The sequence below is a fragment of the Vairimorpha necatrix genome, chromosome 3, assembly GCF_036630325.1.
Source record: "Vairimorpha necatrix chromosome 3, complete sequence".
Taxonomy (NCBI): domain Eukaryota; kingdom Fungi; phylum Microsporidia; family Nosematidae; genus Vairimorpha; species Vairimorpha necatrix.
The window spans coordinates 159,656-180,309 of NC_088818.1; the positions used below are offsets into that span (position 1 = coordinate 159,656).

Consider the following 20,654-nt stretch of genomic DNA (forward strand, 5'->3'; position numbering starts at 1 on the left):
TAATACAAAACATTTAACTTATTTTTTGTTTTTTTTATTTAAATCTTATTTTTCCGTTATTTTTTAATCCCCAAAATGAACATTTTTTCTCATCAAAATGTCGGTACCACAGAAGAAAAAGGTCAAGACGCAAAGCGCACAATTCTTTCCGGTACAAATCTAATAGGCGATATTTGTAAAACAACTCTCGGCCCAAAAGGAATGTTAAAAATTTTAAAAGGCGACACAAAAAATCAAAATATTTCAAATGACGGCGCTTTTATACTCAAAAATCTTCAAATTGACAGTGCTTCTGCTCGTATTATAATAAATTCTAGTATTGGTCAAGATTGGGAAGAAGGAGATGGCACTACTTCGGTAGCTGTACTTTCTAGTATCTTAATTAATGAAATATCAAAATTGAATATACACCCTATAAAAATTATTAGAGGATTGAGAATGGCACAAGAAAGATGCGAAAAAGTTTTAAACAAGATTTCGTCAGTGCCCACTGATGAAGATATAAAATCTTTGATAAATACGACTCTTTGTTCTAAAGTATTGAAATATGATTTAGAGAAGTTTACTAATATGTGTATAAAAGCTGTAGAAGGTTTAGAAGGCAAGACAGATTTAAATTTGATACAAATTATTAAATGTCCTGGAAAATTAGAAGATTCGTATCTTGACGATGGATTTATTTTAAATAAAGAGGCAGTTATTAAGACGATAAAAAATCCCAAGATTTTATTGGCTAATACAAGTTTAGATCAAGACAAAATCAAAGTTTTCGGAGCGAAAATAAATGTGTCTTCTGTTTCTGATCTAGCAGAAATGGAAAGAATAGAAAGAGATAAAATGAATTCTAAGATAGAGAATATTTGTCAGAATAAAATTGATTGTTTTATTAATAGACAGTTAATTTATGATTACCCCATGCAATTATTAAAGAATAAAGGTGTTCAGCCTATAGAAAATGCAGATTTTGATGGTATAGAAAGATTAAACAATGTTTTAGGCGGGAAGATTTTGTCTACTTTTGATAATTTAGACGAGTCAGTTTACGGGACATGTGAAGAAATTAAGAATGTTAATATTGGCGGAAAGAAGTTTATTAAGTTTTCTGGTATTAAAAATGGAGCGAGTACTATTGTGCTTTTTGGATCTTCCAAGGAGATGTTAGACGAAGCAGAGAGAAGTTTACATGACGCGCTTTGTGTTTTGATTAAGATTAAAGAGAATCCTAAGATTGTTTATGGAGGTGGCTCATCTGAGATGGCCTTGGCAGTTGAGCTTGCCAAATATGCCCTTGAGATCCCAGGCGTAGAAAGCGAGGCCATTTCTGCTTTTTCTAGTGCTTTACAGAATATTCCTGTTATTTTGTCAGAGAATGGCGGCTTTAATGGAAATGAATTAAAAAGTCAGCTTAGGTCTAAGCACAATAGTGGGGCTTATACTTATGGAGTGAATTTGGAGAAGGGAGTAGTCCAGTGCATGAAGGAATGTCATGTAGTGGACAGTTTTAGAATTAAAAAGCGAGTTATTTGTGCGTCATCAGAAGTGGCACAGATGATAATAAAATGTGATGGTATAGTGAAATTACAACCTAGGGAAAGAACAAGGCATTAAAATAAATAATTTATTATGATAATTTTATATTAGACTTATATTTTGATTATATTTGTTTTTTATGTTTACATAGATATGCGTCTTTTTATGCATATGGATTTTTTTAAAATGAAGATTTTTTCATGAATGAAGGGTGTTTTTTATGAATGAAGTTTTTTTTGTAATTTAAGGGCGTTTTAAAGGAATAAAGAAGTCGATTTAATTGATCAAGATTCAACAGAAAGATATTTTTAAATATATTATAGTAAATTATAAATAATTTAATATTTTATTATACAATTGTATATTTTTCATATTTCATTATATATTTGTGTTTTATCTCTGTTTTTCTTTCTTTTTTTCCCTCGCTTTTTTAATTTCCCTCTTATTTTTCCCGCCTAAAAATATTTAAACCCGTTTTTTTCTTAAGGGCATGTCAAGAGTAAAACAATCAGCTCGTAAAACAGTAGGAGGTAAAGCACCAAGAAAACAAGTATCAGCCAAGGCTACTAAGAAGACAGTGTCTTCTAGTAACAAGACCACTACGTCACATACAAGAAGATTCAAGCCGGGTACAGTAGCACTTAAAGAAATCAGGAAGTATCAGAAGTCTACTGATCTTTTAATTAGAAAGAGGCCTTTCCAGAGATTAGTCAGGAGCATAATGAAGACCAAGTCCGACATGAGATTCCAGGCCTCAGCTATTCTCGCCTTACAAGAGTCAGTGGAGTCATTCCTTACTATTCTGATGGAAGATGCTTACAGATGTGTCCTTCATGCGAAGCGTGTTACTCTCCAGCCTAAAGATATTTGCTTAGTCTATAAGCTTAAGTATGCACATATGTTGTATTCTGAGATATAATGTATTAATTAAAAGGGTATTATCTAATCAAGAAAACATTTTATTATTTGTATTTTATATTTATACCAAATTAGTTTGCAATATAATTTAACTATATTCTTTAGAAAGACTTGCTTACAAATTTGTTTATATTTAAATTAAAAAGATCAAAATTTAATTTTATTAGTTGCCTATGATTGCGGTTATGTCTACGCACATAATAAGTTCTTTACTTCTCTCATATCCCACTTTATATAACTCTGGTATATTCTTGACTTCTTCCTTTAGATTATCGAGTAGTCCTCTTAGTTCTTTATTATTAGACATTTCTAGTATCATTTTAGTCTCTTCTGTCCACTTTACTAATTCTACTAAGATATCATTAATCTTCTCTAAATAGAATTCATATTCGTAAAGATTCCCTGGGATGCCTCTGTTCGTCTTACACACGGAAGTGACTGAGAATGTGTCATCTTCTATGTCATGCTGAATATTATTCAGTCTCTTTTTATATTTATCAAGTTTTCTCTTATTATTTTCTAAGGCCCTGTAATGTGTCACACATAAGTCCAGTAAATCAAAATTTACTTTTAATATCTTCCAGAGTCTGTAAATGTCTCTAGTACTTCTGCTTAGTACAAAATATTTAAGACTTCTTTCTGGATCATCTAAATATATTTCATAAATTATCCCGAGATCTTTAAATTTATTTCTATCTTCTAAATTTCTCAATATTTTATCTTTATAATTACTTGTACTAATATATTTAAAATTAAATATCTCGTGGTACATGTCATTTTCTAAATATACTTCTAATAATTTATCCCATTCTTGTAAATATTCATAAATCCATATCTTCTTCTTAACATCAGATCCTTTTACATATAATTCTACCAAATTTATTCTTTCGGAATATTGATTATTTAATATAATAATATAAACTAGTAATTTATCATACAAGTCATATTTCTTAATAACTCGTTCTAATTCATCTTGTAACTTATTAATTATTAAATAATAAATTAATTCATCAAATAATTTATAATATTCTAAAATCTTATGATAATCAGTCTGTAATTCTTCTAAAATGTAAACATCTTCATTTATAAAATGGCATATTTCTTCTATTTTAGAAATATCTTGTATTTTACCATAGTACAAAACTATGTTCTTTTTTATTTCTTCTAGACTGATATTATTCTTAATTAGTTTTATACATCTTTCTAGATTTCTAGTGTACAGAAAACATAAATCAATACGAGAACATTTCATGAAAATGTAGTCGAGAATATCACTGTTATTATTGAAAGCTACAAATAAATCGTCAATAAATATTTGTATCTTTGATTTATCTTGTATTGTATTATTCTTTATATAATTATACAATATCTTAATAATATTATTTGTATCACTAATATTATATGTGTTACTTCTATCACTGATATTATTAGTACTATTTCTTAGAATTTGATGGTTGGTCCATCTACTTGTAAATTCATATTTGTTGGTTGCGAATTTGTTTATTATATAAACAAATTCATCATCCAGAACCAAGTCATAATCTTGTATGACTTCATCAATGATATAAATTATATATTTATAGTTTAGATCTTTCATTTTCTCTATATTGATATTCTCCATATTGATTTTTATATTATGTTTTATCATCATTTCTATACTTTTAGAATATTCCTCGTTTTTAAAATATTTCTCTATTTGTTTTTTTATATGTTCTTTATTATAATACGTGTCTATAGAATTAAATCTACTTATGCCGTATATTTCTAAATCTGTAGTGCCTAGTAGCTTGAAATCTGTATCTGTAAATGTAAAAGTATTATAGAGATATAACTTATCATGTTTTGTATATAATAAACTATCAGATACGTAAAATGATGTAATATTGTCCAATATTACATCATCATATATGAGAGTATTCTGATAGAGTAAATATATCTTGCCATTCTTATAATCTATTGTATATTCACTGGTAATTGGTTTACTTTTGAATATTAATTTGTTCTCTTCTGAATATATTTCGCCGTTTGTATTTATAGTAATTATCTTCCCATTAATATTGTGGATATTCAAAATGTCATTTAACCTTTTTATAGGTTTTTTATGTTTACTATTGTGAATATTACTTGATTCTATCTTACTGTTTTCTATACTAAGAATTTTTATGTCTTTTTTTTTAAAAATTAATTTGTCTTCATTAATTATTTGTGTGTTTTTAAGACAAATATTATGTTTAAATTTATTTTCTTCTCTTCTTATAATTTCAAATTCCTTATCAAAGACTAATAATCTTTTGCTAAAAATAATACCAAATTCATCTCTGTCTACTAATATTCTCTTTATATCTTCTTTAAATTCTAATTTAAAATCGTGTTCTGCTAATTTCTTCTTATCAAAATTGTAAACTAAAAGATCTTTATAATCAGAAACAAGGAACATGTTCCCGATTTTAGAATATTCCTTATTTATGAAATAATAAAACAAGGTATCATTTTTCTTTGAGTATACTTTTCTATCATAAAAAGATACAAATTCCCCTTCTAGTTCTGTAATAAATTTTACCCTCCAGTGGCCATCCACAAGGACGAGTAAAGTGATCAGATTTCCTGTAGCCAAAATCAACTTATTTTCAAATGACTCGCATTTCAAATTATAGAGATTTCCTTGAAGTATCTCTTTTATCAAAGGTATTCTATTAAAAATACACCCATTATCTTCTATAAATATTATTTCTCTTTCTGTAACAAGTGCCCAATAATTATATCTTTCTATATAACACCCACTTAAACATTTCATTTTACATTCACTTATCTTTTCCATTTTCAAATTATAAAACTCGACTTTATTTTCATAAATTAATACGAAAACATCATCACTAGACAAAATCGCCTTACAAATCTCAGTCTCTAAATTTGTCTCTCCAATTATATCGAAATATTCATTACTAAATAATATCACTGATTTCTTTGTGACTACTAAAGTGTACTTGTTGTTACTAGTAGCTTCTACTATTTCATCAGTAAAAGATCCAAGTTCTGATTTGTTTAGATTGTGTTTGTTTATCAAGAAAATTGTCTTTTTGTTTTCTACTAAAACAAATTCGTATTGATAATTCAGAAAATGAGAAATTTCTGAATATTCATCTTTTAGATAAATAGAGTCGTCTACTATTATTTGATTATCTTTGCGGATCATTATACTTCCATTATTGGAGTATAAGTCGCCAGTGACTTGTTTTATTTTGTAATTTAGTAAATAATAATTTTCCATAAGAGGGTATTCATTTATGCAAAAATAAAAAAAAAGAATATTTATACTTTTAAAATTTGCATAAACAAATTTGGATTTGTTTGTATTAAAATAAAATGTTACTTGTAAATTATGCATATTTTATTATGTTTTTACATGTTTCTTCTTTTTCTTGTTTGCTCCCTATGGAATAATTTGGGCCCATCAAACATTGACTCATATTTCAGTCCCATTTTTTCATACAGTTCATTTTTCTCTTCTTCTTCTTCTGTTTTATTGTTCTCATCAAGCCATTCATTTTTATAGTCGATATTTTTATACAAGTCTGATTGTTCATCATTTGTCCACTCATTGACTTGTTTCGTATTATCAAAATTAGTCCAGTCACTCATAAAAAGGGTAAAATAAATAAAAAATTATAATAAATAAGTTACATGATATATTTTTAATTCATTTAATATCCCATATATTTGACTCCCATCTTCTTTAAAGAATACAAGACATCAGAACAAGTTATTGTCTTTCTCTTCGCATGATTAGCATAAACAAATGAATAAGAAATAATTCCAGTCATGTAACTCTTGGCGGCTACTCTGATCTCATTAAAACAGCCTGATCCTACTCTACTGACACCTGCTCTCCTGGCTAATCTTCTTATAGCTGGCTTACTAATACTCTCTTCATTAGAAGTAGTCTTTCTGTGTTTCTTGGCTATACCTTTGGCACTTTTAGATCCTTTTCCTCTTCCTGGTGCTGACATTGAGGGTGAAACACTTTCTTGTTTTTATAGTTTTTTGAGAAAAAAAGGCGGGATTTCTACACGAAAAGGCGGGAAAAACAAAAAGTGAAAAAGCAAAATGGAGAAAACACAATAACTTGGTGTTTTAAGACTTTTAAATTTTTACCTAATAAAACCAAAATTATTTCTTTTTTTTAAAAAAGAAAGGAACAAAAATAACATTTAAAATGGGATAAATTTATTTTATGTCAAATAAATTAATGCGAACAAGTAGATTGTAATTTAAAATGATTCTTTCTTTATGAAAAAGATAAGAATGTTATAATATTTCATGCGCATAAATGAAAATGATTTCATGTAAATAGATAATAAAATATAAGCAAATTGATTTTCATTCACAAATTAATTTCATTTATTTCTCGTTTACTTCCTTAACTAAAAATCCACTAGAAATTTGTACTCTTCTTAGTTCTTCTGATAAATCAACATGAAATAATTTACTTCTTTCTTTAATTTTTAAATTCAAAGAATCTAAATCTTCTTGAAGATTTAGTAAATTAATTGATAATTTAAAATATAAAATTTCATGCTTTTTATATTCTTCCTTAATTTTCTTATAAAGGAGAGTTTGTTTGTTTTTAACAAACAAACTCACATCTAATAAATTACAAATCCAAATATTTAAATTTACAGGATCCAAATCTGTTTTTTCAAAAAACAGATTTATTTCTTTTTCACACAATTCATCAATTTTATTATTATCTAAATTTCTAAGACTATTTAAAACCATTATTTTTTCTGTAATTTTTAAATTTTTAATATTTGCATAAATTGAATCAAATAATTCTAAAATTAAAGAATTTAAATTTTGACAATTTACAAGTTTTAAAATGTCAAGTTTACAGTAAATTTCTTTTATATTGTTAAATTCTAGAAAATCTTTTTTTATAAGATTTTCTATTTTTAAATGATCTTCTTTTGATAAATTATGATTTTTTAAAAAGTCTCTGAGTTTAAATTTGTCATTTATGACTTGTTTGAGAAATTTGTGGTTTTTGGCGTGTTGTGCTTGTAAAAGCAAATCTTTTTTTTGTTCGTACAATTCGTCCAATTTTTTGAATTTTTCGATTAATTTGTCCACCATAGGAAAAAAACAAAAAAAAACGAAACTTATATTTAAAAATCCAGTAAGTTTATAAAAATTATATTAAGTCTATGGTAAATTTTTATTACATTCATAAGTCTATAACGAATATAAATTAGTTTATAAGTGTAAATAAACAAATGCAAATTAATTTACTACTATGTTTTTATATAATAAATTTAAATTAGTATATAAATGTAAATAAACAAATTAAACTCACTAATATATTTTATATAATAAATTTAAATTAGTTTATAAATGTAAATAAACAAATGCAAATTAATTTACTAATATGTTTTTAATAATTAATTTATTTGGTTTTACCATTCTAAATCTCTTAATTGTTTCAGCTTGTCGCTCAAAGGCAATAATTCTTTTTTTACTCTCGTCCTCATATAAAATATAGGACAATCCCTATTAGCGCACAATATCTCGTCTTGTAAACTTCCTTGACATCTCTGACACTCAGTCCAACATTCATTATAAACAACTTTCTTGTTTTCTATCTCTGTCTGTAATTTGACTAAATGTTTATAGAAATCTGGTCTACAATTTTTACACAAGATTGTACCAGAAGTCTTACAACTTATACACGTAGTTTTAGTCTGAAGAAAGGCATTCATAGGCCCCTTGACTTTGACAATATTGGACACTACACGAGTGTGCTCTCCTTTTAATAATTCTGAGACATTGTCTACAATAGGCTCAAATAGCCTGTGAAGAGGTTTAGCCAATTGTTGATCAATATAATATTCTGTATCAATAGGCAGATTATTCTCCAAAACATAGACAGGATCTTCAGCCTTATCATAACCAGCCACTTTCTTCCCTTTTTCTACCATAATGTAGCCTACTCTGTTCCCTAAGGCACCAGCAGACTCATCTCCTCTCTTCTTCATTTTCTCTGCTAATTCTACATGGGCTTGTTTACTCGCGTACTTCTCGCCCGATTTCGTGATCGCCTTGGAAATGACCAATTGACTCAAATCAATTTTCCCTTGGTAAAGATCTTGGACTATTTTCTTAACATAAGATTTGGCACCTTCTACATCTTTCTCAAATAATATTTTATTAAGACAAGTCTCTATAACTTCTTTAACTAAATTACAATTATCTCTTCTTACTGTCTCTATCCCTTTAGTATCTATTTTACTAGACTTGTCCGGGTTAGTGTAAATTAACCCAGCATACCTCTTTTTATTAATTAAAAGATAAGGATAATAAACCTTCTCAAACTCAAGAGCAACAGGCTTAATAAACTTAGTAGTCACATAATCCGCAATTTCTTTTGCCATTTCGAAGACTTTTTTCATGTCGCTTTCTCTGAAATTTATCATAACAGAATCTGTGTCTCCGTAAATGACCTCAGTGTCATGAGAAAAGCCTTTGCTCTTCGAATAAGTCGTCTCAATAATATTTTTAGTAAAAGCAATCATTTCACGGCCAAAAGACGTCGTACTCTGGGAAATTTCTATACAAGGCAATTTACCAATACTAGCACCAGTAAATCCATAAATAGAATTCGCACATGTCTTAATTGCCAACTGTCTAGCACTCAGACAAGATTTTATAACTGGATCTTCTTCCAAATTCATTTCTTTTTTTGTAGCTTTTCTTGACGCCAATAAATTCGTCAAGACTTTAGGCAAAAGACCTTCTCTAAGCTTGACATCAGCGAAATAATTATTAGTAGGCGTCTTTATACCTCCATATTTCTCATATTGTTCTTTAGTAAGTAAAGTAGAATAACAAAGATTTCTACTTATCATAATAGAAGGATACAAAGATGAGAAATCTAGTACTGCTATTGGTTGAGGATAAAATCCTCTTAGTGGGTCCATAACAAACCCGCCTTCAAATGTCGACTCATTTTCTGAAACATTTAAAACTGGCACGAGGTAGTCATTTTGAGCCGCGGCTCTGTAAATCAAAGTTAAAACTTTTATACTGACGCCTCTACTCGAGAAATAATCCACAGGCACGCCTGTGACACGACTTAATTCTGTAAAATTAATTAACATATTTAACTTATTAAAAAGTCTTAGTGGCAAAAGTGTATCTTTTAAACAATAAGAAGCAATACGCTTTCTTGTGTCACGAGTTCCTTCTTGTAAATCGTGCATCGAATGATGTGGCACATCTTCTTTTTGTTCTTGTAAAAAATGTAAGCTGACAGAATTCAAAGAATAACTTCTCAATTTGTGTTCTCTCCTGATAATTTGCATCAGGTCGAATATAATTCGACCTTCTATATCTATTTCTGTCGTATTTAGATTTCCAATTTGTCTTGAACTGAATACAGTATTTTTAACTTTAGAATTTTTATCAGTTCTACCTAACTTGGCAAAATCTTCAATGAAAAAAATTTCTCCTCTGTCTAAAATGTAAGGAATGTCAAATTGTTTCAAATTGTATCCTAAAATTATATCAGGATCTTCTTTTAGAAAATATTCTCTCCAAGAAATTAATAAATCTTTTTCAGTTTTAAAACTTTTTACTTGTGCGCCTGGAATAGGCGCCGTATCTTTGAGACAGAAGATTGTTTGCTCGATTTTGTCATGTTCGTCGGAATATGAGACAGTGTTTCCTATTTGAATTATAGGATCTTTAGATGAGATTGGAAATGATATTTTGTCTAAACTGACAGTTTCAATATCAATACTCAGAATTTTGAATCTTGGAAGTTTGACGAATTCGCCTTTGATTTCCAAAGGTATGACGTCTTTATAAGAACATGACAATACCAAAGGTGTTTCAGTTAAAGTATTATAATGCTTAATTTTTAGATATTGCATTCCCACAATATTCATATCTACCATAAAACGAAGAACAAAAGGAAAATTACTCTCAAATAGTTTAAATCTTACGTTATTATTTCCTATTCTGATTCCTTCTTCCAATAAAGTTTTTAATTGATAAAAAACTGCTGGTGTATTAAAAGTCAGTTTAAAAAAGAGCGATTTTTTTTCTGAGTACCCGTACAGAGGATATTTCATAGCAGTGTCAACTTGAACAAGTCTTCCTTTTAGATTTAATTTATCAATGGCTTGTTTTATTTGATCTTCGTAAATATTTAAATCTCCTACTGGTTGGATATACAAATAAGGAAGAAAGTCTCTTACAAGTACTTGTATAGGTTTACCATCTTTAGTAGTACCAAAAATTTTGATTATTGGTTCGCCAGTATTTAAACCACTAGAGTCAATAAAAAAATCAATATTAGTTTTTAAAAAAATAATATCACTAGACATGGGTAAAATAAAAGATAATTTATAAAAAGTCTTTTGTAGAGTCAATATTAGTTTTTAAAAAATAATATAACAAATCATTTGGGTAAAATAAATTTTTATAAAAAGTCTTTGTAGAGTCAATATTAGTTTTTAAAAATATATAACAAGACATAAGTATTATAAATTATTCAATAAAAAGTCTTTTTATTCCTCACCGTCGACACTAAAATCTTTATATTTTTCAATTATTTCACTATATTGATTTTTTTCTAATCTTACAAATTCCCCATTTGTTTCTTCACACATGATACCAATTTCAATATCAAAAGGTTTATCTTTTAAAGGATCATAAGATTTATAAAGAATTCTTATACCATTTTCTACTAAATCTCGAATTTCCATATTTTCCAGATTTAATTTTTCGAGTTCTGTTTTTACAATTCGAGATCCTTTGCCGATGACAGAGCTTTTAAAAAACAAAGATTTCCCCGTACAATCAGTTTGGAGAATTTTATATTCATTTTTATATTTTGAACAAGTTAGTAGATTTATTCCTATAGGTCTCACGCCTGAGTACCTAGTAAATTGATGAATAATGTTTACTATTTGGTTTCTTACGCTTTCATGACTGACATCCATGTCATTAGAGTGTTTTTCGCTGATAAGGTTATTTTTCAAATTTTCATTTATATAAACAAGGTCTGTTTCTATACCACTAGAGATTTGGAATATAGAATTATTTACTTTTTTTATTCTGAAGTTTTTTTCGGAGACATAGAGTTTTGACTCTATGGGTTTCTCGGCTATCATAATGAGGCCTTTTTTATTTTTCATACAAATAGCAGTGTTCCCGTTATCTGCTGCTTTTTGAGCGTATCCTATTTGTAAGATGTCTCCTGTGTTTGTGTAAACAGTGTCCACGTCCAAAATCGCCATGGGTAAAAAAAAATCAAAATTTTTAAATTTATTTTCAAGTTTGTGTCTAAAAAGATTTTATGTCTTTTTAGACTCCATGAAAATGCACAGAGCCAAGCAAATGGTGTCAAAAAGATTTAAAAAGAAATTAAAGTAAACTTGAATGGCAAAATTTAACAAAATCGCATATTATAAATCTAAGTGTTACCGGCTGTGTTGCACACGCCAATAATCAGACTAAAACTTAAAGATGAAACAGTTGATAATGATCTGAAACCATCTAGGTTTCAGATCCGAAACTAAAACTATTTAAGAAATCTTAAATAGACTAAATATGCCAAATAAATATAGTTCTTCTTCTAATAAAAAGCCTTCTTCAATAACCAGCTCTCCTTCTGGTAACACTAAGTAAACTTGAAATAAAATTTACTTATTTAAAATCGCATATTATTTCTTGTCTTAACTTTTTATGAAACATATACCATTTTTTGATGTACAAGATCTTTTTGGTATTCACAATCTTAAATTAAATTGATCTTCGTCTTCCCAGTAAAAAAAGATGTTTTTTTTTTAGTAATTCATATATATAAATTATGATATCTTTTTTAAAAACCAACTTATATCTAAATTTGTCTTAATTATTTTCTTTCTACCCTAATTCTCTTAATGGTTTCTATAATAAATTACAAATTCAGAAGTATGAAGAATTTTAGTACAATCACCATAGAAGGAAATGGTCTTCCTCTCTGGGAACTTAAGTACGAAATCATCACTCAGAAGAAAATGCAGAGTAAAGATTTCGATTTATTATTTTATGAAAGTGCTACTAATGAGAAGATCACTGATGAATATTACCAGATAGAAAGAAATAGCCACATAATCGTAGAAAGAATCCCTTTGTGGATGTCAAGCACAGGCTACAATGTAAGGGACAAGAAGAAAGAGACAGTCAAGATGCCCAAGTACAAAGCCGCCCCGCCTGAAACTTATGTCTGCTTCAGATGCGGCAACAAAGGGCATTTTATTCAGCACTGCCCCACGAACGAGGACAAGGCCTTTGATATCGCCCGAATTAGAAAACCCTCAGGGATTCCTAAAGATTTCTTGATTCCTGTCAAGGAACCAGACGCCAATGTAAACACAGGCATGTTAGTAACCCCAGAAGGATATTATGTAAAAGCACAGCCACAAATACAAGAGTGGAAGAGGAATAAATTAGGGACTAGTAATATTTCAGAGATACCTGAAGAATTAAAGTGTCCTGTTTGTAATAATTTATTTAGTAATCCAATTTTGACTAATTGTGGGCACACATTTTGCGAAGGGTGTTTTGGCATAAACTCGAAATGTCAAGTTTGTAAAGCGACAATAAAGACGACTAAAGAAAATACAGAAAAAAGAAAGAAAGTGGATTCATTTCTCAATAAATAAGTATTAAATAATTAATATAAATAAGTATATAAATTATATTTATATAAATTTAAATAATATACAAATGTGTATTAATTATATTTATATAAATATGTGTATTAATAGTATTATTATAATTTAAATAGTAGAAATAAGTGTATTATTAATATTATATAAACTAGGGAAAGCTTTCCCGTTTTAAAAACGGGATTTACATGTTTAGTTTTTTAATATGTATTTCCCCTTTTAATTTTGTTAAGTTTCCATTTTGGGATGAATGAATTTAGAAAGGGGAAACATGATTTTAAAAAATACTTTTTAGTAACATATAAGGAGTAAAGTTGAGCTAAAATATTTAATAATTATAATGAGATAATTTTGGGATTTTCTAAGCTCAAGTTTTGACATTTATATTCAAAATCTTTATTAATAAATTAATTTGCAATTTTTCGTGGAAGGGTTAAATAAATTCTAAAAAACGATTCTGACGATATTTTGGAACTGAGTTTTCTAAAAATAATAATCAAAATTAAAAAGTATTAACTAATAACATACACACTTAGAATAGTCAAATTAAAGCAAAAAAATTTATATTTGATATTGCAAACACACAAAAGTATGAAATATGTAGTCTGGACATTTCAAATTGACAAAAAAGAGGGGTAATAAATTAAATAAAATTCTTTTATATATATGATAAGTATAATTTCTTTTTTTTTTAAAAGATAATAAAGATTTGTTTATGCAAATCTCATAGTAAAAAATTTCATAATCTTTAAGATAGTAAAGATTTGCGTTTAAATCTTAATAAAACACTTTTATATTTATAAGATATTCTTAAATATTTCATAACAATAAAGTGGCTTAATTTCTATTTGGTCAATATCTCGTCCTTTTAAATCTTCCTCTAGAGCATTTTCTTCATTAAATCTAAATGTCTCTGTAAAATCAATATCATAAAAAGACTGAAGTTTACTAATTATCCTTTTTATTACTGGATTATACCTAAGACACCCAAATATCAAAAATCTCTCTAAAATCAAATGTACTCTTTTTACTGGTTGTTTAATTTTAATAAATAATTTATCTACTACTTCTTCTATTAATTTCATTTTTGTTATATCCAAATTTGTATTAAAAACAAACAAAATCTCATACAAAGCTTGTACCAATTTCTTAAAATCATATCTATAAGATTCATAAATATCTAATACTGTCAAAATACAATATAATTTCTCTTCATAATTACTAATATTTAGACTATCATTTAATAAAACATAAAGTCCTTCATAAAATTCTTTTCTTATAAATTTCTTATACTTTTTTAAGCCTATAAAAGTATATTTATATTTCTGCTTAATTTTGTCTCTTAATATTAAGAAATATAATCTTTGTAAACTGTCTACTATTTTTCTATGTATTACAAATCCATCTTGTTTTTCTTCTTGATTTTTCTCTTTTCTTCTTTCTTCTTCAATTTGTCGTCTCTTTTTTTCTAATTTTCTTTCTTGTTTTTTAAAAGATCTTTTTATTTTAAAAAATTTGTCTTTTGGTTTTTCAGTTTCTTCTTCTAAGAAATCTTTTAGTAAATTTATTTCTAATAAAAATGACAAAACTTCAGGATGAAATTGTGTCTCATACATTTGATTTACAATACAAAATATGAGATCTCCATTTTTATCTTCATTTATAATATTTTTCAATGTATTTAAGCATACATTACTAATGTTATCTGTTCTTGTATTATTGTTATCTGTAATTATATCTGTAATGATATCTGTTTTATTTATATTATCTGTTCTTGTATTATTGTTATCTGTAATGATATCTGTTTTATTAATATTGTTATCTGTAATATTATATTCTGCTTTTACATTACTATTGTTATCTGTTTTTGTAATATCTGTTTTTATTATTGTTCCTTTTAATATTTTCTTAATTATTATATCTATAAAATTGAAATGTTCAAAATGTGCCATAATTTCTGATGCTATAATATAAGTTATAAAAGACGTGTCACTGCATAAAGTATTAATAAATAAAGAATACATTTTCAATATTGTCTTATCCCCTTCTGTGATTTCTAAATCATCTTTTTTATATTTGACTTTGTCTTTTAGAGTTCTAATTTTGTACAATGGAATAATACTCTTAAATACCTTTAGTAGAGAAATGTAAATGACTGCTTTTTCTTTCTCATTTTCTGTTTTTATGTTTAGTATTGTTTTTATTTTTTTTATGTTTTTTTCTGGTTCAGTTATTATGCTTTTGCATGAAACTGCGATTTCTTTTATGTTCATTTGCATAAACGGGCCAAAAAAAAAGAAAAAATTTATTTTAAAAAAAATGTAAAATTTATTTTAGATGTAAATAATTATTTAAAAATTATGTAAAAACAAGATCTATAAGTAATAAAAAGATGTCAAGTAGATCTTAATTAGGCTTACATCTAAAAAGTCTTACTGTAAAATAAGTGTCTTACTTTACATTCTGATAAAATCTTATTATGTTTTTTTTTCTTTGCCCTTATGATCGCCGTAGTAGACACTTGTTATTTCTTGAGACGTGGCACAATTTCCCAAAACATAAATAAAATTATCATCCCAGACTCAGTAAAAAGAGAATTAATAAATGATCAAAGTAAAGAATTCTACAATTTATACAAATTTATGATAGAAATAAGAAACCCATCTTCTTCTTACATTGACCAGATACATAAATTAAACGAAAAAATGCATTTTAATTTAAGCCAAGCAGACGTAGAAGTCTCTGCTTTGACTTTGGAACTCCATGAAATATTTTGTAATACTTGGGTAGACAAAACAAATATAAATGATCTAGAAGATGTCACTTGTCTGACACTAGACAATGGAATAAAACAATGTCTAAGATATCTCAATTTATATGAAGATAATCAATTTATTTCTAAGAAATTTAAAATGAGATGTTTCGCGTGTTTCTCAACTTATGAGGAGAAAATAGATTTCTGTAAAAAATGTGGATTAAACACAATTTCAAGAGTCTCTGTCGTAGTGGATGAAAATAATAAAGAGAAATTGTTATTAAAGAAAAATTACAAATTTCAGCCTAAAATATTGTACGGGGCAAAAGGAGTGGAAATAAAAAGCAGTGGGCAAAGGGAATATGAACAATTTATAAAAATGAAAGGATATAAAAATAAAAAGAAACCTCTGACAGAAGTATTAGGAGATTTAAATGATTAAAAATTAATAAATAACGAATTATCTATTCTTAATAAATAATTTAAATCTTAAGATTTATTAAACAAATTATTAATAAAAGAACGGTAGCATAAAAAAAATAATTAATGCATAAAAACAGCATAATAAAATATGCAGGATAAAAAACAGCATAAAAAAGTTATGCATAAAAAACACTGTGAGATAATAAATGATAATTTAATAAATCTTGAGTTTCTTCGCTCTCCAGTGTCTTCTCTTCATGTTATATTTATCTTTAAATTCTGGTAATTCACTCTTCCATGCTGGTATAGCTCTATTACTGCGTCTTGCTCTGACTAACCTAGTCTTAATTATTTCAGTTTTTCGGGATCCCATTTTTAGGGGATTTATTTTTTAAAAAAATAAATCTTAAATAAAATATGTCATCGTAGACTCAACTGTAACAAACAAAAGTAAATTCCAAATTTATGCAAATTTGTAGAAACAAACAAATTCATGACAAACAAATTATGCAAAAAAAATATAAATAACTTTAAAATTTATGCCCATATAAATGGTCGAAATCAAAGAAACTCATTGGGAGACCATCCAAGCGAAAACATTTACTAAATGGTACAATGACAAATTAAAGAAAGGAGGATTTCCTCTTATACAAGACATCTATAAAGATTTACATGACGGCGTATCTCTTGGAAATTTATTAAAATGCATTGTTTCTTCTGACATTTCTTACAATAAAAAGCCTTTTACAAGAATTCAGAAAGTAGAAAATTTAGAAATTCTTCTAAGATTTATTAAGAAACAAGGACTTAGTCTTATAAATATTGGACCTGAAGATATTGTAGATTGTAATAAGAAACTTATTCTTGGATTAGTATGGACTTTAATTTCTAAATTATCAATTTCAGAATTGGGTATAGGAGATTTGAGTATGAAAGAAGAACTTTTAAGATGGTGTAGAGAAGCTACAAAAGATTATAAAAATGTAAATATAATTGATTTATCAAGAAGTTGGCAAGATGGTTTAGGATTTAATGCTTTAATTCATAAATTTAGACCAGATTTAGTACCAAATTATGAAGAATTAAGAAAAGAAGATATTTATAATAATTTAGAACAAGCTTTTGATATTGCAGAAAGGAAACTTCAAATACCAAAATTACTTGATGTTGAAGATGTAGCAGATGTTGTAAGACCAGATGAGAAAATAATGATAACTTATTTATCAGAATATTATAAGAAGTTTTATCAATCAGAAAAAGATAAAATTTCTAAAAATGTACTAAACAGTTTATTAAACAAAATTGAGTGGTCATTACAAAGTAGAAATTTCTATGAAATTAAAGCTAGAAGTTTTTTAAATAAACAGAAGATTTATCAAGAGAAGAAAAAAGAATTAGATGAAGAAATCTTAAAGATTTCTTCATTACAAAATGAATTACAGAATATTAATAGTACTTTATCAAAAGATTATTTAAATTTACAGAGTACTTTAGAAGAAATTAATTTGTTACATAATTTTTACAATATTAAGGAATATTCACCCCCTTCAGAAATCTCAATTGATAAGATTAATTTTAAATATGAAGATTTAAAATTAAATTTAATTAATAAATTTAAGATTGAGACATTAGAAAACGAAGAAGAAAAAATAAATGAAGAAATTAAACAAATGAAGATTATTTTATTACATCAAGAAAATATAAATAAGAGATTTAATATTGTCAATGACAAAGTAAATTCAAATAATAATTTTATTAATGAAGATTTGAAAAATGATTATAAAAATTTACAAGAAGTTTTAGTTCAATTTGCCGAATTTTTAAATTTCTTGAATAATGAGAATTTAATAAAAGAGAACACGCTTAATAAAGCGATTAGGATTTTTGATAATTCAGGAAAAGAAATGTCACTTAAAGATTTTAAGAATTTAGTATCTAAATTGGGAATTTATATTGATGAGAATTTTATAAATAAGGAAGTATTAAATAGAGAAGAATTTATTGATACAGTGAAATATTTATTAATAAAGTCTTATGATTCTGTAATAATTCAGAAGGCTTTTGAGGCATTAAAAGATGAGACAGAATTAAATGAGAAAGATCATAAGAATTTATTGTGTTATAATGGAAAAAATACGAGTATAAGTTTGACTAAATTAGTAAATGAATTTCTTAAATAAACTAGTAATTAATTAAAAAAACAAACAAAGTTTATTTCACATATATAAATATATGCATAAAATGATATATGTAAATTTATTAAAATTAATTTATTTATGCATTATTAATTTATTTATGCATAAAATGAAATATATATAAATTTATTAAAATTAATTTAATAATACATGAGTAAATTAATATAATTGCATAAGTAAATTAATATTGTTTTTTGTTTTTTATATATTTGTGATGAATTCATCTACCTCCTTAAAAAATTGTACTAAATTTGACTTGTCAATTTCTTCTAAGGAAATCCAAGTCCTTTTTAGTAGAAATTTCACGCAGTTTTTCTTTAAAAATATGTGCTCATTATTCTTCATGATTTTCCCTTCTAGTTCCCTGTTATAAGTGTCTAGTATTTTAAAGAATATGCTTAATTCTTCATTGGTCATGTTATTTAAGACTGACGCTTTTATGTCTTCCTTGTTAGAAATTTCAACAATTTCTCTAAATTCTTTAGACATTTTTAAAAGGGTCAAATTTAGGTTAAAAACTTTATTTGAAATAATGTTGTATTGTAAATACAGATTTGTTATATCTTTTATCTTTCTCTAATACACATAAGAAATCTTTCATGTTTATATTTCTCCCTTGAACTTTCTTCTCAATATTTTTATCATCATAAGGCGAATAAATCGACTTAAACTTCGTTATATTTCTATTCATGGCCACTTCTTCCCCGCTCATCCAACTCTTCTGCTGGACACCAAGTGCCTGCATAGCCACAGTATTGCTCAGTTTCTTCTTTACTACCAAATCTTCTCTCTCTTGAATATTCTTCTTTTTCGTCTTTTTATCTTCATTTTGCTTCAGATTTAACTTCTCTAACTCGCTCTTCTCAATTTGCTCAAGGCACCAAAGTTGTCTAGCCAAATCATTTTTAATTTGTAAATTCTTGTTTAACAAACTGTAATCTACTCGTATTTTACTCATCTCGTCCATCTTATCAGTAAACTCAATCAGCTTCCTCTTTAATATCAGAAAGAGTAAACTGTAAACATCTTCACTGACTAATAATTTCCTATTCTTGGCTAGTCTCTGGACATATTCTTTAAATAATTTAACATTTAAAAGAGAATGTAATTGACCCTCAGGATCCTCTGAGTCATCATTGGCATAAGAAAGATTGTATTCCATGATCTTCTCATTTTCTTCTTTAAGATCTACACCAGAATACTGGAGAATATCGTCAATATGCTCAGTCTTAATTTCAGTATTTCTAGGGAATAAATTGGCATATTCTTCGGGATTGAGAATGTCTTTACAAATATTAAAAAAATCAGTGGGACTAATTTGCTTATTACTGGCAGCATAATAAGCATCTTCAATCTTCCTCTTTTTGTAATCAGCCAGCATATCAAATGTCTCCTTGTTCATCAAGGGGATAAAAGAGAAACAGAAAAAAATGTGAAGTATGTAAAATAGATGTGAAGTATGTAAAAAAAATGTGAAGTATGTAAAATAGATGTTATTGTAATATCATATATATAAAAAACACGAGAACCAATTATAAATATGTATGATTAATATATATTAGGCTATGATTATATATAACACAATTAAATTTTGTATATGTAGCCTTTAATTTGTTTGTGTAAAACAAACAAACTTGCATTTAAAATTATAAATAAATTTTTATTGCATAAATAAATAATCAAAAAAAAATTTATACATTGGAGATCGAAAATTATGTTATTACATAAAAAGGGGTATATATATTTAAGAAAATATTCTGATTGTAAAAAAACAACTTTGAGCAATTTCCAAATGATGAAAACACCTTATGTGTCTTAGATGTGCATCTAATCATGTGGATGAAAACTCTCAATTAGAAAACTTCAACGCTAAAATAAGTTTTTAGAGATTTACGAAAAACACGGACCTCTACGATAGGCTTTAAACTAGAAAAATTTAACAACCCCTAAAAAATCCGAGACTATACATTTTTTCTTCTACTGAAGCAACTATGGCCTTTATTCAAAAACATAATTTATTGTAAAATTCCAACCTTTATTTTTGAATGTTTTGATAAAATGGGTATGCCAGCACGATGCTACGTATTGTAACAGTTTTAGATTTCTAAATTTTCGAGTAGA

The 20,654-nt window shown here is 26.8% G+C and overlaps 15 protein-coding genes across 15 annotated transcripts; 5 read left to right on the top strand and 10 right to left on the bottom strand.

The window, feature by feature from the left end:
- Positions 1 to 75: 75 nt before the first annotated feature.
- Positions 76 to 1,608, top strand: VNE69_03036 (T-complex protein 1 subunit beta (CCT2); the record flags this gene model as incomplete). Its single annotated transcript, XM_065472888.1, has 1 exon — positions 76 to 1,608. One exon carries the CDS (start codon positions 76 to 78, stop codon positions 1,606 to 1,608), a length of 1,533 nt encoding a protein of 510 aa, XP_065328960.1.
- Positions 1,609 to 2,020: 412 nt separating this feature from the next.
- On the top strand, positions 2,021 to 2,449 carry VNE69_03037 (histone domain-containing protein; the record flags this gene model as incomplete). The annotated part of the gene is made up of 1 exon (XM_065472889.1): positions 2,021 to 2,449. One exon carries the CDS (start codon positions 2,021 to 2,023, stop codon positions 2,447 to 2,449), a length of 429 nt encoding a protein of 142 aa, XP_065328961.1.
- A 162-nt stretch (positions 2,450 to 2,611) lies between these two features.
- VNE69_03038 (WD40 repeat domain-containing protein) lies at positions 2,612 to 5,716 on the bottom strand (the record flags this gene model as incomplete). Its single annotated transcript, XM_065472890.1, has 1 exon — positions 2,612 to 5,716. The coding sequence occupies one exon, from the start codon at positions 5,714 to 5,716 to the stop codon at positions 2,612 to 2,614; it is 3,105 nt and encodes a 1,034-aa protein (XP_065328962.1).
- A 131-nt stretch (positions 5,717 to 5,847) lies between these two features.
- On the bottom strand, positions 5,848 to 6,087 carry VNE69_03039 (uncharacterized protein; the record flags this gene model as incomplete). Its single annotated transcript, XM_065472891.1, has 1 exon — positions 5,848 to 6,087. The coding sequence occupies one exon, from the start codon at positions 6,085 to 6,087 to the stop codon at positions 5,848 to 5,850; it is 240 nt and encodes a 79-aa protein (XP_065328963.1).
- Positions 6,088 to 6,149: 62 nt separating this feature from the next.
- On the bottom strand, positions 6,150 to 6,455 carry VNE69_03040 (histone H4; the record flags this gene model as incomplete). Its single annotated transcript, XM_065472892.1, has 1 exon — positions 6,150 to 6,455. The coding sequence occupies one exon, from the start codon at positions 6,453 to 6,455 to the stop codon at positions 6,150 to 6,152; it is 306 nt and encodes a 101-aa protein (XP_065328964.1).
- Positions 6,456 to 6,846: 391 nt separating this feature from the next.
- VNE69_03041 (uncharacterized protein) lies at positions 6,847 to 7,578 on the bottom strand (the record flags this gene model as incomplete). Its single annotated transcript, XM_065472893.1, has 1 exon — positions 6,847 to 7,578. One exon carries the CDS (start codon positions 7,576 to 7,578, stop codon positions 6,847 to 6,849), a length of 732 nt encoding a protein of 243 aa, XP_065328965.1.
- Positions 7,579 to 7,898: 320 nt separating this feature from the next.
- VNE69_03042 (DNA polymerase delta catalytic subunit (DPOD)) lies at positions 7,899 to 10,829 on the bottom strand (the record flags this gene model as incomplete). The annotated part of the gene is made up of 1 exon (XM_065472894.1): positions 7,899 to 10,829. One exon carries the CDS (start codon positions 10,827 to 10,829, stop codon positions 7,899 to 7,901), a length of 2,931 nt encoding a protein of 976 aa, XP_065328966.1.
- Positions 10,830 to 11,012: 183 nt separating this feature from the next.
- VNE69_03043 (proteasome subunit PSA7 (PSA7)) lies at positions 11,013 to 11,744 on the bottom strand (the record flags this gene model as incomplete). Its single annotated transcript, XM_065472895.1, has 1 exon — positions 11,013 to 11,744. The coding sequence occupies one exon, from the start codon at positions 11,742 to 11,744 to the stop codon at positions 11,013 to 11,015; it is 732 nt and encodes a 243-aa protein (XP_065328967.1).
- Positions 11,745 to 12,389: 645 nt separating this feature from the next.
- VNE69_03044 (E3 ubiquitin-protein ligase RBBP6) lies at positions 12,390 to 13,154 on the top strand (the record flags this gene model as incomplete). The annotated part of the gene is made up of 1 exon (XM_065472896.1): positions 12,390 to 13,154. The coding sequence occupies one exon, from the start codon at positions 12,390 to 12,392 to the stop codon at positions 13,152 to 13,154; it is 765 nt and encodes a 254-aa protein (XP_065328968.1).
- Positions 13,155 to 13,957: 803 nt separating this feature from the next.
- Positions 13,958 to 15,439, bottom strand: VNE69_03045 (nucleolar complex-associated protein 3 (NOC3); the record flags this gene model as incomplete). Its single annotated transcript, XM_065472897.1, has 1 exon — positions 13,958 to 15,439. The coding sequence occupies one exon, from the start codon at positions 15,437 to 15,439 to the stop codon at positions 13,958 to 13,960; it is 1,482 nt and encodes a 493-aa protein (XP_065328969.1).
- A 222-nt stretch (positions 15,440 to 15,661) lies between these two features.
- VNE69_03046 (RNA-binding protein NOB1) lies at positions 15,662 to 16,357 on the top strand (the record flags this gene model as incomplete). Its single annotated transcript, XM_065472898.1, has 1 exon — positions 15,662 to 16,357. One exon carries the CDS (start codon positions 15,662 to 15,664, stop codon positions 16,355 to 16,357), a length of 696 nt encoding a protein of 231 aa, XP_065328970.1.
- Positions 16,358 to 16,552: 195 nt separating this feature from the next.
- Positions 16,553 to 16,711, bottom strand: VNE69_03047 (ribosomal protein eL39; the record flags this gene model as incomplete). Its single annotated transcript, XM_065472899.1, has 1 exon — positions 16,553 to 16,711. The coding sequence occupies one exon, from the start codon at positions 16,709 to 16,711 to the stop codon at positions 16,553 to 16,555; it is 159 nt and encodes a 52-aa protein (XP_065328971.1).
- Positions 16,712 to 16,889: 178 nt separating this feature from the next.
- VNE69_03048 (alpha-actinin-like protein 1 (AIN1)) lies at positions 16,890 to 18,518 on the top strand (the record flags this gene model as incomplete). Its single annotated transcript, XM_065472900.1, has 1 exon — positions 16,890 to 18,518. The coding sequence occupies one exon, from the start codon at positions 16,890 to 16,892 to the stop codon at positions 18,516 to 18,518; it is 1,629 nt and encodes a 542-aa protein (XP_065328972.1).
- A 216-nt stretch (positions 18,519 to 18,734) lies between these two features.
- VNE69_03049 (uncharacterized protein) lies at positions 18,735 to 19,022 on the bottom strand (the record flags this gene model as incomplete). The annotated part of the gene is made up of 1 exon (XM_065472901.1): positions 18,735 to 19,022. One exon carries the CDS (start codon positions 19,020 to 19,022, stop codon positions 18,735 to 18,737), a length of 288 nt encoding a protein of 95 aa, XP_065328973.1.
- A 31-nt stretch (positions 19,023 to 19,053) lies between these two features.
- Positions 19,054 to 19,935, bottom strand: VNE69_03050 (transcription initiation factor TFIID subunit 4 (TAF4); the record flags this gene model as incomplete). Its single annotated transcript, XM_065472902.1, has 1 exon — positions 19,054 to 19,935. The coding sequence occupies one exon, from the start codon at positions 19,933 to 19,935 to the stop codon at positions 19,054 to 19,056; it is 882 nt and encodes a 293-aa protein (XP_065328974.1).
- Positions 19,936 to 20,654: the final 719 nt, after the last annotated feature.